This window comes from Heteronotia binoei, chromosome 10 (assembly GCF_032191835.1).
Source record: "Heteronotia binoei isolate CCM8104 ecotype False Entrance Well chromosome 10, APGP_CSIRO_Hbin_v1, whole genome shotgun sequence".
Classification (NCBI taxonomy): domain Eukaryota; kingdom Metazoa; phylum Chordata; class Lepidosauria; order Squamata; family Gekkonidae; genus Heteronotia; species Heteronotia binoei.
In genome coordinates, this window is record NC_083232.1 from 42,515,825 (window position 1) to 42,530,276 (window position 14,452).

The 14,452-nt window shown below is 38.5% G+C and overlaps 1 protein-coding gene across 1 annotated transcript in view; it reads left to right on the forward strand.

The window, feature by feature from the left end:
- AKAP9 (A-kinase anchoring protein 9) overlaps nt 1-14,452 on the forward strand; it is a 163,536-nt gene that overhangs the window by 74,665 nt on the left and 74,419 nt on the right. Inside the window, exons 18-21 of the mRNA XM_060248483.1 lie at nt 91-315; nt 1,734-1,874; nt 2,322-2,425; nt 5,947-6,155. Coding sequence (XP_060104466.1) covers nt 91-315; nt 1,734-1,874; nt 2,322-2,425; nt 5,947-6,155 — 679 coding nt within the window. The remainder of the gene's footprint in view (nt 1-90; nt 316-1,733; nt 1,875-2,321; nt 2,426-5,946; nt 6,156-14,452) is intronic.

Consider the following 14,452-nt stretch of genomic DNA (forward strand, 5'->3'; position numbering starts at 1 on the left):
ATGGGTTGGTAATGACCTGGTGCTTGCACAGGGGACTATCTTACCTTACCTTAACACAAGGTTAAATGTTACTGTATATAAAATTTACAGATTACCAGTGAAGACTCCATCTCCAGCATGGTATCTTCTAAACAGATATTATTGTATGAAGAGCGCTTGGAAGATATGCGTCAAGAACTTGTCCGACAGTATCAAGAACATCAGCAGGCAACGGAAATGTTGAAGCAGGGCCACATGCAGCAGATGGAATGGCAGAAAGAAAATCAAGAACTCCTTCAAGCAGAGCTTGATAGACTTAAAACACAGTTAGCAGAGGTAATGTGTGCCTGGGGCACAAAGAGTTGATTGAGTAGCTTGCTGTATTCGTTTTATCACATACCCAAAAGTACAATCCAAAGCTAAACTTCGGTGTATTTATTAGAACTATTCATATCTCTTGTGCATTAGATTTTAAACCTAAATCATTCTCTATTTTTGTAGCTAAATCTAACAGAGGTTTCTTGCATAGTGTGGGCAGTATTCATGGCCCAAGAACTCTTTAAGACCATAAGAAATTAGTTGTGAATCTTGGTTCCTCTGTAGTAAGATAGCAACATTAACATTTTCTTTTATAAAGATATCAATTTATTGTGAGGGCAGTTCAAAAATCTCCTTTGGTGCTAGGATAGAAAGAGATTACAGTTTGACTGTGATTAAATTATTTTATATCTTCCCATTATGTAAGTAAAGATGGAAATCAATCTCAAAGGAGATGTCTGTTGTTATTTGCTTATGATAAACATAATTAATGGCATAATTACACTTAGTATGTATTTAAAATTGTGTAACTCAATGTTTATCACATGCTGGTCTGGGAACCCCCAAATCTCTGCATGGCTTTGCAAACCATGAGGAAGCCTGTTTCACCCCATTAGGCTACACAAAAGTGGATCCCTCTCAGCTTTCTTGGAATGTTGGCAGGTCTTTGCCACTACAGGGAAGGGTCAGAAAAGCTGAAGCTTGTAGAGTCACTGCCAACTACCATCACTTACCTCCTGGACCATCTCAGAGCACTAGACAGAAATGTGCTGATTAGTTGATGGTGTAGCTCAGCCTGAGAAATGTGAATGGGCTGAGGGGAACCAAGGAGGTGGAGTCTGAAGGCAGCCATCATTGCTCAAGTTTAAAATTGAGCTGGTTTTCACATTATTTTCTAATTCAAAGGTTTTCAATCAGGACAAAGGAAGGTGATACTCTGCATTTATAAATATTAATACTTTAATAATAATGGCAGTTTTCAACTGAACACTGAAATTTTAGATTTTATGTGATGCTGATCTTTTTCCTCTTGAGACATGAACTCGTTGTTACACATAGGCAATACAAATATTTTACTTAAACTTGCTTCTAAACTGTAGAATATGTGGGTCTCACTTTATTGTTTGAAGGCACTTGGGTATGGGGTATGTCCAGCAAGTTGTGAGCTTTGAGAGTGGTTCTCTAGCACATAGCAGGCTGCAGTGAGTGATAATGGAAGAGCTTGAGGCTTGGAAGGGGGTTAAATGAATAAATGGATGTTCTTTAGTTGCTAAAGTCTGAGAACTGCTCATTGATCTGGTTGTGTTTTCTGGGATTTATTTTGTACACCATGGTTATCATTGTAATGTGGGGGGAAAATGAGCAGTCTTTCTAATGATCAAAAATGTGCTTATTCCTTGTCTTGTTTCTAATATTGTAAAATATCCTTGTTTTAGAACATAGCACTGGATAGTGACCACATCATCACAGAAAGAGAACAAATGCTTTTAGAGGAACTAGAATTACTAAGGAAGCAATTAACACCTGAGGGAAAGAAGCTATCTTCTGAGCTAAAAAACAGTAGTACTCAAACACAGGTAATAAAAGACTTTGACTAGAAGCTGGTGGATCTAAATACAGTGGCATAGCTTTCACCTGTTACTGTTTTCAGGACAGGACATTTTCCTATTGGGTGTCAGGTTTACTGAAAGGGGGATTGATTGAATAGAAAGGTGGAGCTTGAGCAGCTGGTATTATATTGAAGGTGAACTCTAATTTTAATGTTGCTGTAGTAACGTCCAGCAAGGAACTAAGAAACTGTTTACTTAGCACAACAAATGATTCTCATAGGCTATGACTAAACTGCTTCAGTCTGCAGTGTAAGGTTTTCTTTGATAACAGCATGGTTAATTATTATTTCAAATATATGAAGCTGGCAAATTAGGTTTCATTCTATAACATTATGATATCTCAGAACAACTAACTCCATTATGACAGGATTTTTGTCTGTTTTGTCTTCTCTGCCATTGCAAAAACTTACCCAGAATGAAAATAGAAATGAAACTGAATCCAAAGAGTGCATTTTGGAATGTGAAGATGGAGATGGGAACCACAGTGAAGCTTCTTCAGACATCTTTTCCAAAGAAAGGTATACTGAGCTTGTATCAAGAAGGCTGAGATATGTTTGATTTCAGCCTGGTAATACTTTGTATGCTACAGAGGGAGGCTCATCTAATATGACAACACAGCAGTCAGTGTGATTAATTTTGATGATTGAGCTATTATTTGACTAAAATAGGCCCGCAGGATTTTTTTTTTGTATTGTGTGTGTGCACATGTGTGCATGGATGCCTGGGAGTCATGACAACTTCTGGCAACCCCTTCTGGGGCATGGATGATGTTCAGAGAAGTGACTTGATACAGCATGCCTCCGCCTCCCAGTCCTGATATTCCAGGGGTGACCAAACTTGCTTAACACATGAGCCACATAGAATAAATGTCAGATGTTTGAGAGCCACAAGACATGAATGTCAGATGTTTGGGAGCCACAAGACAGGGAGGAGGGAAGGAAGGAAGAAAAATAGAGGGAGAGGTGGGAAAAAAGCAACATTAAATGTGTTCTCCAAGCTGGCCAATAGGGCTGTGGGGGCTTTAAGAGCTACACAATATGTATGAAAGAGCCACATGTGGCTCGTGACCCACAGTTTGGCCACCCTGTGATATTCCAAGGAGGTCTCTCATCCAAGTACTTGCCAGGGTCAGTCCTGCTTAAGCTTCTGAGATCTGATGAGATCAAGCTTGCCTGGACTATCCAGGTCAGGACTAGGCCTGTAGTTTTTTGGTTGGATAGTTCCTTGTTTTAACTTGTCTTAATTACTGCACTGGATCAGTGTATTAAATAGTAGAACTCTGATTTTTTCGGGAATATAAAATTTTGTTCCATATTATTATTCTTTATTTCTAACTCTCATTTATAATATGTCTATTAAGTGTGGTGAACCATTTCCCCTTTCATGGGCTAGCTGCTATGACATGGGAGAGTAAACAACGCTCTGTATTTTTTCTTACATTTTGTTGCTCACTTTATATCCAACAAAACTTATTGTACCATAAAGCTTCCGGGTTCCCCCACCCCCCGGTTGCCAGCCCCATCCCCCCAGCCGCTGGCGGGGGTTGGGGGGGTAGGACTGCTAGATCCTGGTTGGGAAACTCCTGGAAATTTGAAGTTGGAACCTTGGGAGAACAAAGACCTCAGAAGGGTACAATGATACAGAGTCCACTCCAAAGCATCCACTGATCTCTGTAGTCTGGAGATGAGCTGTAATTCCATGGGATTCCTAGGCCCCACCGTACCACATTATTTTCTTAGGCAAACTGTCATTTAAAAACTGGATTATCTATGGTGTATACCCAATTTCCTGTGGTCTCACACACTTCTGTGCAGTTTTTAAATTTAATTGTTCTTTTTTCTGTCCACTTGCTGGATAATGGATCATCAACTGTGCTGATGGGAAGTACTGTTGTAACTAAACTAGGGGTTTATGTCACATATAAGTAAGTGTTAATGTGAATTCTTAAATATATTCTAACTGTACACAGCATATAATTTAGTTAGTAACACATCAAACCAAAAGAACCATGTTTAAATGTGTATCTAGATTATTCTGCCTTTAATGCCAACATTTCCCAACAAAAGCAAAATGCACATCTGGCAGGATAATTCTTAGTCACCTTAAAAGCAGGGCTGGAACCAGGATTTTAAAAGTTGTGAGACTTTTTAAAAAGTAGGTGGAACCTTTCCCAACCACTGCAGGACTTGTGGCTTCTCAGAAGCTTTCTGGGGTAGGGGCAAAAGCTGGAGGCTCTGAAAGAGGCCACGTTGAGGCAGTCAACCCTAAAGCTTTGGCATCCAGAAGGGACTGCATCTTGTGTGCAAGCAGGGAGGTTTCCTTCCACCTCCCTCTCCCCGACCCCCGGCACTTTGCAACTAGCACATTCATCCATCCCCTCTGGCCAATTCCACATGGCTTCCTCCAACTCCCACTCCTCTGCCTCCCTCCTCTCTGAGATTTCTGAATAAATATGCATACGATGGGAAAGCACAGTGAATATTCCTCTCTGTTAACCTTTTAAATATAGTACAGATACCTCCACTGTTCCCTCTCACTAATTATAAAGTAGTCCTCTTAAGTTCTAAAATCTTGAATAGAAAAATACCACTTTATGGTTGCTGAATCTTTTTCAGTGAGAGTAATATGATAGAGTCATTCTTATAAGTTTGCCAGCAGCCAGCCCTCATGGTGCTCATTAAAGAAATTAGTAGAATCTGGTTTGACTGTAGAGGGAAATCTCTTGGGTTTTATGTTTCATTAACCATGAGGCGTTACTAGCTAGGGATAGGCCATGTTCACTGAATTTACTAGCTAAGGATAGGCCATGTTCACTGAATGTTGCCTACAAATAAATGTCATATTTTTTTCCTTTGTGTAAGCTCTCACAGAAGCAGAGAGCATTATTCTGGATGTGGAGCAACCCCTCAGGGAGTGCATTGCCACTACACTGAGCATCTGCAGCTACAGTTAGAAAAATTGTAGTACTTTAATAAAGTTGGTACAAACAGGGCTTTTTTTGTAGCCCCCGATGTAGCCAATCCTTCTGGAGTTTACAGTAGGTCCTGTACTGAGTCCTGTAAACTGCATGAGGGCTGTATTGCCTAATGGGCAAAGGACTTCCTGCTGCAAAAAAAGCCCTGGGTATGAATGTCCAGGTACCTCTGCTAGCAATTGATATCAAGCAAGACTTCATAACAATTAGGGTTGCCAAGTCCAATTCAAGAAATATCTGGGGACTTTGGGGGTGGAGCCAGGAGACTTTGGGGGTGGAGCCAGGAGCAAGGTTGAGACAAGCATAATTGAACTTCAAGGGAGTTCTGGCCATCACATTGAAAGGAACAGCACCTTTTCAATGCCTTCCTTCCATAGGAAATCATAAAGGATAGGGGCACCTTCTTTGGGGGCTCATAGAACTGGACCCCCTGGTACAATCTTTTTGAATCTTGGAGGGTACTTTGGGGAGAGGCACTAGATGCTATGCTGAAAATCCGGTGCCTCTACCTCAAAAAACAGCTCTCCCAGAGCCCCAGATACCCGCTGATCAATTCTCCATTATTTTCTATGGGAATAAATCTCCATAGGGAATAATGGGGTTCCCAGCAGACATTTTCCTTCCCTCCCCCCGCTTTTTGATGACCCTGAAGCAGGAGGAGGGCTTCCAAACCAGGGGATCCCCTGCCCCAACCTGGGGGTTGGCAACCCGAATAACAATGGAAGATGCTATGTCTTTCTCTTTTTAACACACGTACAGTGTAATTTTGTATAGTGGTATTCGGCATTACGCCGATTTGTTTCAATAGACTGAAGTAACTCTACACAGAATTGTTTTACTGTTGGAGCTCTAGAAGATTATTTTCCCTGTGGTGCAGCAATGATTCCCATGTGTCTTTACTGAATACTGATTATAGAAAATGTGTCTTGTTCTAATTAAATTAATCATGTAAACCATTGAGTCCTTTTCAAGTTAAATCTAGTTAACAGTTAATGCAACTATTGTAAGGAAAATATAAAGAATGAAAAATTGTGGTTGAGTTCCCTTTCCTTTTTCTGTTAACAGACATGGTTTACAGAAGGCTAACAACAGACTCCTTAAGATTCTCTTGGAAGTTGTGAAGACTGTTGTCGCTGTAGAAGAAACAATTGGCCGCCATGTTGTGGGGCTGTTAGATTGGTCATCAAAATGTCAGTTGCCTTGTAAAAGTCTTTCATGGGAAACAAAAACAGAGGACTTGAAAAAACCGAGCGTCCGTGTGGGATATGAAGCAGGTATGTGTAATAGATTTTTTTTTTTTAGCAAGTATTAAAAATGAACATTAGAGAGGTACTGTTGTTACTCTAATTACCAAGGGCAAGTGTGTTGAAGGGCTATAAGATTTGGTTCTTGTGTCTGCTTTTTGTGTGGTTTCTTTCACATGAAGCAGGAGGGGTATGCTTTCTGTACACGTAATTTCTCTCAGATATTTCCTAATTCTGAAGAAAGCACAAATCAGGCATTCCTTATGAGTTTTATGATAGCACCATTGCCTAGACATTTTTGTACAGGTTGTTATTGATGCTTTTTACTTTGATTCCATGGCAAGCAGATTAATTGGTCTGCACTTCTTGTATTAGTAGGTGTTTAAGGTAACTCAGTTGTTTGTTTATCATAGATCTCACAAATTTCAACATTTTTAATGAGTATATCATTTGACTGTCTTTCCAGTACATGGGATCCTGTTTAAAGCTCTTAGAATTATGTTTAGTCTAGCACATCTCACTTTGTCTGTTTGTGTGTGTGTTGGACTTCAAATCTTTATTCACTGTGGAGTTTTGAAGTGGGTTTGCTTACCTCAGTTAGAAGGAAATTTGGTTTGTATTAACTATGGCTAACACCCATGCAGACACAATACTATACAACATAGTTAACCAAACCTGAAAGGTTAGAAGGGAATTTGTTTGTAGAATGGGGAGGAGGACATGCTGTAGCTTGCAGCACACTTCTAACTAATATCCTCACCACAATTAGGAGTTCAGGAACATTACATTTGCAGAGTCTTAAACAGTAGTGAGACACACTCTAGAAGCGAGAAACATGTGTTGTGCTTAGAAACAGCATCAATACCTCCAGTCCAGTCTGGTGGTCTGTAGTATTCTCAATATCTAAGTGCTGTTATAAAATAGTATTCTTTAGAGATCCTTGGAAGTTATAATGCCCTGAGATTGTTATAAATGTTCCTTGTCTGAGATGGAATACTGCAGCATAAAAACCTTCTTCAGATGATAAGGAATACCACTACCTCCCCATATTCAAACGTTGCAATGTGAGTCTGTCACCTGTACCCATAGGTGACATCCCTGTATGCAATATTGCTTCCCTCCCTAAGTACCTCCTAGATTTCCCAAGAGAATATTGAGCAGTACATTTAAAGACATTGAGAAGGGGCCAAAATAGTAGAAAGGAGGAGGGATAAAGGGAGGGAGGAATTAGTATAAAGAACTTGGGGTAAGAGCAGTGTTCCTTCTAAGCTGAGTTAGCTCACAGATTTTTTAGCCTCCAGCTCACACATTTTTGTCTTAGCTCAGGAAGGATGACCCCAGAGCATAATAATTTATGCAGTAGCTCGCACCTTTAGTTCCAGTAGCTCACAACTTTAATGCCCTTAGCTCACAAAACAGAATTTTTGCTCACAAGATTCTGTTAATTTGAAAGGGCACCGGTTATCCAAAAAGATAGTTTCAGGGGATGGCTGTGTTGGTCTGCAGTAGAACAGCTAGAGTACATGCTGTCTTCAATTATTTTACCTAATCACTCTCCTTCATATTGAGGGAATCTGCCCCCCCCACAGACTTTCACAGCAGTTGCATTGGAAACTCAACAAACTGCCACAAACTGGCACTTGGTGTGGAAAATAGTTCAACCTGAATTTTAAATAACAAATCAGTGAGTGGATATTGTCTGTATTAGACAAACAACCCATTGAAAGTGCTTTGTTTGGGGAGCGGAGCGTCGCAAGAAGATGGCGGATGCAAATTGAAGAGCTCCGTTAGCCTCCTTCCCCCTTTTTATCTCTGAAATTGATCTCGTGAACTCCAATGCCACCAAACACAAGAGGAAAGATAGCGCGACAGAAGCAAAACCAGAAAAGAAAAGTCTCTGTATCTTCGTTTTTTACTCAGGATGGTCATTCAAAGGTTTGTGGCCTTACAGCGCGCTCCCCATCGCCTACGTCTCCCAAAATGGCGGCAAGCCCGACTAACTCACATCTAGACTTGTCACCTTCCCCTCTGCAGGCTGAGGACGGACCAATCACTCACAAAGATCTAGATTTTCTTAGATTAGACATTCATAAATTTTTCCAGGACTCCATTGCTGAGTATGTCCGTCCAATTAATACTCAGTTGAAGGAAATAACAGAAGACATTGCCACCACTGCTAGGCTAGCAGAACAGGCGGCAGAATTAGAGCTTGCTCTTAAAGGGGAAGTAACGCAATTAAATGAAAGAGAAGTCAAGATGCAAAATAGGATCTTTGCACTAGAAAATAAATGGAGAGCCCTAAATCTTAAATTTCGAGGGTTTGATGAGGGGATAGAAATGAGAGAAGACCACTCAACATTTCTTTCAAAATGGCTACAATCAAAATTGGCACTCAAAGACGACATGGCACGTGAAATAGTAAGAGCCCAAAGACTAGGTCCATTAAACCAGGCACGTCACAATCAGCCAAGAGACATCTTAATACAATTCTCAAATGCTAGAATTAAAGAAATGATCCTCCAAAAAGCCAGGAGAGAAGACGATCTGTCCTACAACAGAAAAAGGATTTTAATTCTTTTAGATCTCTCCCCAGAGACACTGGAGAAACATAAAAGTTTAAAGGTCTTCACGTCCAAATTGCATGCTGCTAGTTTGCGATTCCATTGGAGCCCGGCTTCAGATATCCTACTTTTCAAAAATGGAACACTACATAAAGTCTTTGACCTAAAATCAGGCCAAGATTTGATGAAGGATCTCAATTTAAAAATTACACCTGATGAAGAAGAAGCGTTTTCCAACTCACGAAGAACACGGAGCGGCTGAAATATGAACCTTATAAATGTACAAAATCTGTTCCTTTGCATTGTTTTTAAATGAGTAGTTGGGATAAAAAGTTCTTAAGCAGTCAGTTAAACCATCGACAGTTTTTGATATTAGGGAATGAGAAGTTTAGGGGGGAAAAATGGTGACGTTACAAGTCCGGGTCTGAAGCTGTAACTTTAACACAACGCTTTTTAAACCTAAGCCTAAACCAGCCTACCCGTTTAATATTTTACTTATTTTACTTTTCTTTTCTCTTTAATATTTAGGTAGGCTAATATAGGAGTTAGTGTTAGTTAATAAGGGGATGTATGGTGGAATGGTTGATGAAAGGTTTATAATTAAATAACTGAGAGTGTTTCAACCCATAGGGGGATGGATGAAGGGTACCGGCAAAGAAACTTGCGAGCTCAATTGGAATTAGCCCAGGCACGTAGTACTTTCATTTTAAGGACCGTCGGCTTTTATTCTAGAAAGTTGCGCAACTAGAGGGGGTTTTTTTCTTTGAGGAGGGAGGGGGTTTGTCTCTTGAAATGGGTGTGTAAATGCTTCAGGCAGATGGAATGTCGGTACTTATTGACTTCCTGATAACAGTCACCCGCGCAGACTCAGAACTCATGAGGCTCTTCAATGGCGTTCACCAGTGCTTCACTCATGGGGAACACACGCAAGGCGGGGAGAAACGAGGAACATACGATGCGACTTGAGACTTGTGCAGGTATGACGATTCCTGGCAGCTCCCCTCAACAACCTCTGATCTTTACATAAAGATCTTTGCAATATCAAGATAACTGCGATATGGAGAACAAAAGCCCTATTTGAAACCAACGTTCTTAGACTTTGCGACAGGGTAGCAGTTTGGGTGGGTGGGGGGAGGAGGTTTGATATGGATTAATGTGTGTATGTATGAGAGTATGTGTGGATGGGTGGGGGTTTTTATATTCCTTTTATTATTTTCTTTGGAAAAATGAAATGAATACTTATGGAATTTTGTATTTTTAATTTTTAACTCTAATCTTTTACTGCTTAGGAATTTAAACGTTATTAAAGTTCAATTTATAACAACTTTCAACTGAAATTAATCACTCTCTTGATATCTTTACATTCAAGGTAGAGTTATATGAACTAAAATAGAATTAATTTGAAGGTTTGATATACATCTTGAAGTGTTTTTTAAAAAAAATGTTCATAAAGACTTCAATACCCTTTTTAAAGTCAGCCAACATAGTTGGTGAAATTAAGTAGCTCTAAGTAATGTTTTTTTTATTGTCACCTTTGTTAATACTGGTTATGGCATTTCAAGTTGCAGCTTACTTAACTACTAAATAGGAAAAAGGTTTTTAAACATAATGAAGTTACTATTGTCTATAAACTTAAAGCTACATTCTGGAGTTTATAGTTAAACTGTTAACATTGGGGGGCGGGAACTAAAAATAGTTTTTCTCTAATATAGTTAGTTGCTCTCACTTTTAACCTTCCGTAAGGAGCACTAGTTTTGTGATAGGGAGACCTGAAGGTTTTCTCCCTAGTTTCTTCCTGGTAAGGAAGTTGGTTGAAACTACACCCTAGTTTAGGGTCTTAGAATTAATTTGTGTTTTTTAATAAGTTTCCTTTTTCATTTCTAGTCTTCTTTTGTAAAAAACTGAAAAATCTTGGAAAAATTAAGGTGGTATTCTAAATTTCAATCCAGGCTTGCTTGTTAAACAAAAGGTCCAGTTATCTTGCAAAACACAGATCCTTAACTCACAATGTCCAAAAACCTCAAAGTTATTACTTGGAACTGCAGAGGTCTAAAAAATCCAATAAAACGTACCCGCATTTCCAATGCTTTAGTAAAGGAACGCCCAAATATAGTTTGCCTCTAAGAAACACGTCAAAAAAAAGACTTTTCCCTTATTACACACTAACTGGTTTAACCAAATCATTCAAGCTACTGGTTCCTTGAAGGCAAGAGGAGTAGCAATACTTTTTTCCAAATCTACACATTTCATCTCCCAGGATACAAAGATAGATCCCAGAGGTCGATGTGTTTTTGTAAAAGGAACGTTGAATAACACCCCTCTAACGATTGCTTCTATTTATTCTCCCAATAGCGGTCAGTTGCAATTCTTGAAAGAGACCTTAGCAGCTCTGATGAACTTCAGACAAGGAGAAGTCATAATTTGATGGGCCCTATCAAAAACCTGTAACTTTGTTATGGAGAATGGTATACTCCCAGACTCTTGGAGGGACTTAAGAATGGTAGTGATACATAAAGAAGGGAAAGACAAGTTGGATCCAAAGTCATATAGACCTATTTCCATCCTGAACCACGATTTTAAAATTTTTTCAACTGTTTTGGCTAGGAGATTAAATAGAATAGTTAGTTCCTATGTTCACACGGACCAAGCTGGTTTTATACCAGGCCGCACTATTATGGATAATATCAGGAGAACTCTTAATTTAATTCACCATAGTAGAGCTTCTCACACACCATCCTTAATTCTTTCCCTAGATGTGGAAAAAGCATTTGACATGCTGGAAATAAGATACCTCAAGGTGGTTCTGAAATACATGGGCTTTGGTCCAAATTTTTTGAATTCTATTGCAGCCATTTATAATTCACCCAGAGCCCAATTAAATATTAACAACTACAGATCAGATGACTTAATTTTATCGAGAGGGACGAGACAGGGATGTCCTCTCTCACCTATATTATTTGCTCTATCACTAGAACCCCTAGCCCATATAGTTCGCTCTGATCCAGAAACTGAAGGTCTGAAAGTTAATGGTGTCACACAAAATCTGTCTTTTTGCGGATGATACGGTTTTCTATCTAGGAAACCCTATGACTTCCTTGAGCAAATTAATGCTAACTATTAGAAATTTTAGTATTTATTCTGGTTTTAAAATAAATATGGCCAAATCTCAACTATATCCTATTTGCATCTCTCCCGATGTCCACCAACAACTTACTAGCACTTTTCCATTTAAATGGGTAGCAAACACATGGCAACACCTGGGAATTCGTATTCCTTTAAATTTGTCTAAACTATTTGACGCTAACTATAAACAGATTTTTAAAGCTGGCAAACTTGACTTAACGTCATGGCTCATGCTAAATTTTAATCTGCTAGAAAAAATTGATTTACTTAAAACTTTTATCTTACCTAACTTTCTTTTCCTCTTTCAAAACCTTCCTATCCCAGTTCCTGACAAGGAAATGAAATTGTGGCAAAGCAACTTTACGTCTTTCCTGTGGCAGAATAAAAGACCTAGAATTTCTTATCAAACACTTTCCAGACCAACCTCTCAGGGGGGTCTAGGAGCTCCAATTTTAATAAAGTACTACTTAGCAGCCCAGTTTAGGAATATACTTCTTTATGCAAGAAAGAGAATCGTAAAGCATGGGTCCAAATAGAGGCAGCCAGTATCCTTCCGGCTCGACTAAATGAATTCCTATGGAACATCAAATCTGACAAGAAAAAAGCCTATACAAACAACCCCTTTTTACAATTTACTTTAGAACTCTGGGACAAACACCGCAAGTGTCTAGTGCAGCCTTCTTCACCAATCATGACCTTTCTCGGTCAACCATTGTTTCCCCCAGGTCACTCTTCTTTTAATTTTAAATTGTGGAGGCAAAATAATATTTCCAGACTTAAAGATATTAGTTCATTGGGCCGTTTATGTTCACTTAAATAACTGGAATCCAAGTTCAAAATCAAATTACCCTGGTATGAATACCATCAAGTATATGAGTACCCTAAATAAAACAATCCCTTTGATACCAGTAACAAATCAATTTAAATAGGTTTGAGAAACTTATCAAAGAAGAAAACATAAACATGAGAGGGGCAACTTCTATAATATATAGTTTATTAAATCATAAGGAGTGGACACATGATACTTCTCAGCAGAATACATGGCATAAGGATTGTGCCCAACAATTTACAGAAGAACAGTGGTCCAGAATATGGACATCACCACTGTTTAAATGTAAAGCTATATTTTTAAAATTGCAACACTATAAGATGGTCTCCCGCTGGTATCTAACTCCAGCTTCTCTTCACAAGGCAAACTTGAGTCCAAACCCTCTGTGTTGGAAGGGTTGTGGGGAAATTGGAACGTTTTTGCACTGCTGGTGGTCATGTCCAAAGTTCCAAACCTTTTGGAACTCTATAATAGAAAAGGTAGAGGTTATAACAAATGATTCCATCTCTTTTTCCCCAGAATCCATCCTTCTAAATTTATGGAAATACAACAAATTCACTCCTCTTAAAGCGGAGCTTATCTCCCTTTCACTGCTGGCAGGTAAAATCCTATTAGCCAAACATTGGAAATCAGTAAAAATTCCCTCTCTAACTTTGTGGTATCAAAAAATATGGGACATTGTGATTCAGGACAAAATTGCTTCACAAATTTTATTAAATGAAAATCCTAAGGCTGGTGATAGATTTTTGGAAAAATGGTGTATTTCTTTGAACACGTCAATGAAAAATCTTCAAAGAAAAATAGAATACCAAAAAAAAAATACTTGGACTTTTTCCTTTATTAAGGTAAAAGGTGTTATGGTGTCTTCATATTTCTGATGCCTGCTAGTTTGCAGTTGGATTGTAATTTTTATTTATAATTTTTTGAATTGCTTTTTGTGTAACTCAAATATGATTTTCAATTGGTTTTTAAGTCATTTAATAATATCTGTATGTTAACAAAACTGTTGTTCTTGTTAAAAAAATAAAAATAAAAATTTTAAGTTATAAAAAAAGGCAGTGCTTTGTTTGTGAATGTACTGCATACTTAAGAAAATGGTTTGTAATAGGAAGGGATTTTCCCCATGCTAATTCACTTTTGCAGCCTTTGCCATAGAGGATCATAGAACGGTTAGCGCTTAAGTGTTTAACCATCCTGGGTGTGAAGACTGAGATTCCTTCCATTTGAACTTAGTCACTTTTGCTCTTTGGAGCATAATAATATGTGCTGTAAAACTCAAGACTACACTTGCCTTTTCCTAACTTGTACTGGCTTGTTTCAGTATTTAAAAATAAACACTGATGAACCTTGTCATGGTTATTTATAGAATATAGAATTTAATGGCATGAATATAAGGAACATAAAGTTAAGGTGAAAGTTTAGATTTCAAATATGAAGGCTTCATTTTTTGCTTTGAAAGAGTGGAAGTATGCCATACTAAAGTATGTTTTTTAAAGTTGGCATTCCTTTGTCAGCTTTACTGTAAAGCCTTTACATGTGGTCTTGCATTCCCCTGACTGGCTTCAAGTTCCAATTTCAGATCTTGTTTTGAAGTAAATGTTAATATCATTATAAGTCTTAACCATAGTTAAGGCCAATATGTTGAAGGCAGGAATTAATTTTGTAAATGTGAAAAGTCTATGAACAGAAGAGTGATCCTGAGACTTTTAACCATGCTTAAAGAAAGGACAGAGAAAGATATCTGCAACAATTTGGTAGTTGCATAATACATACTGTATGAGACTTATTTTACTGGACCACTGAAGACTGACTTT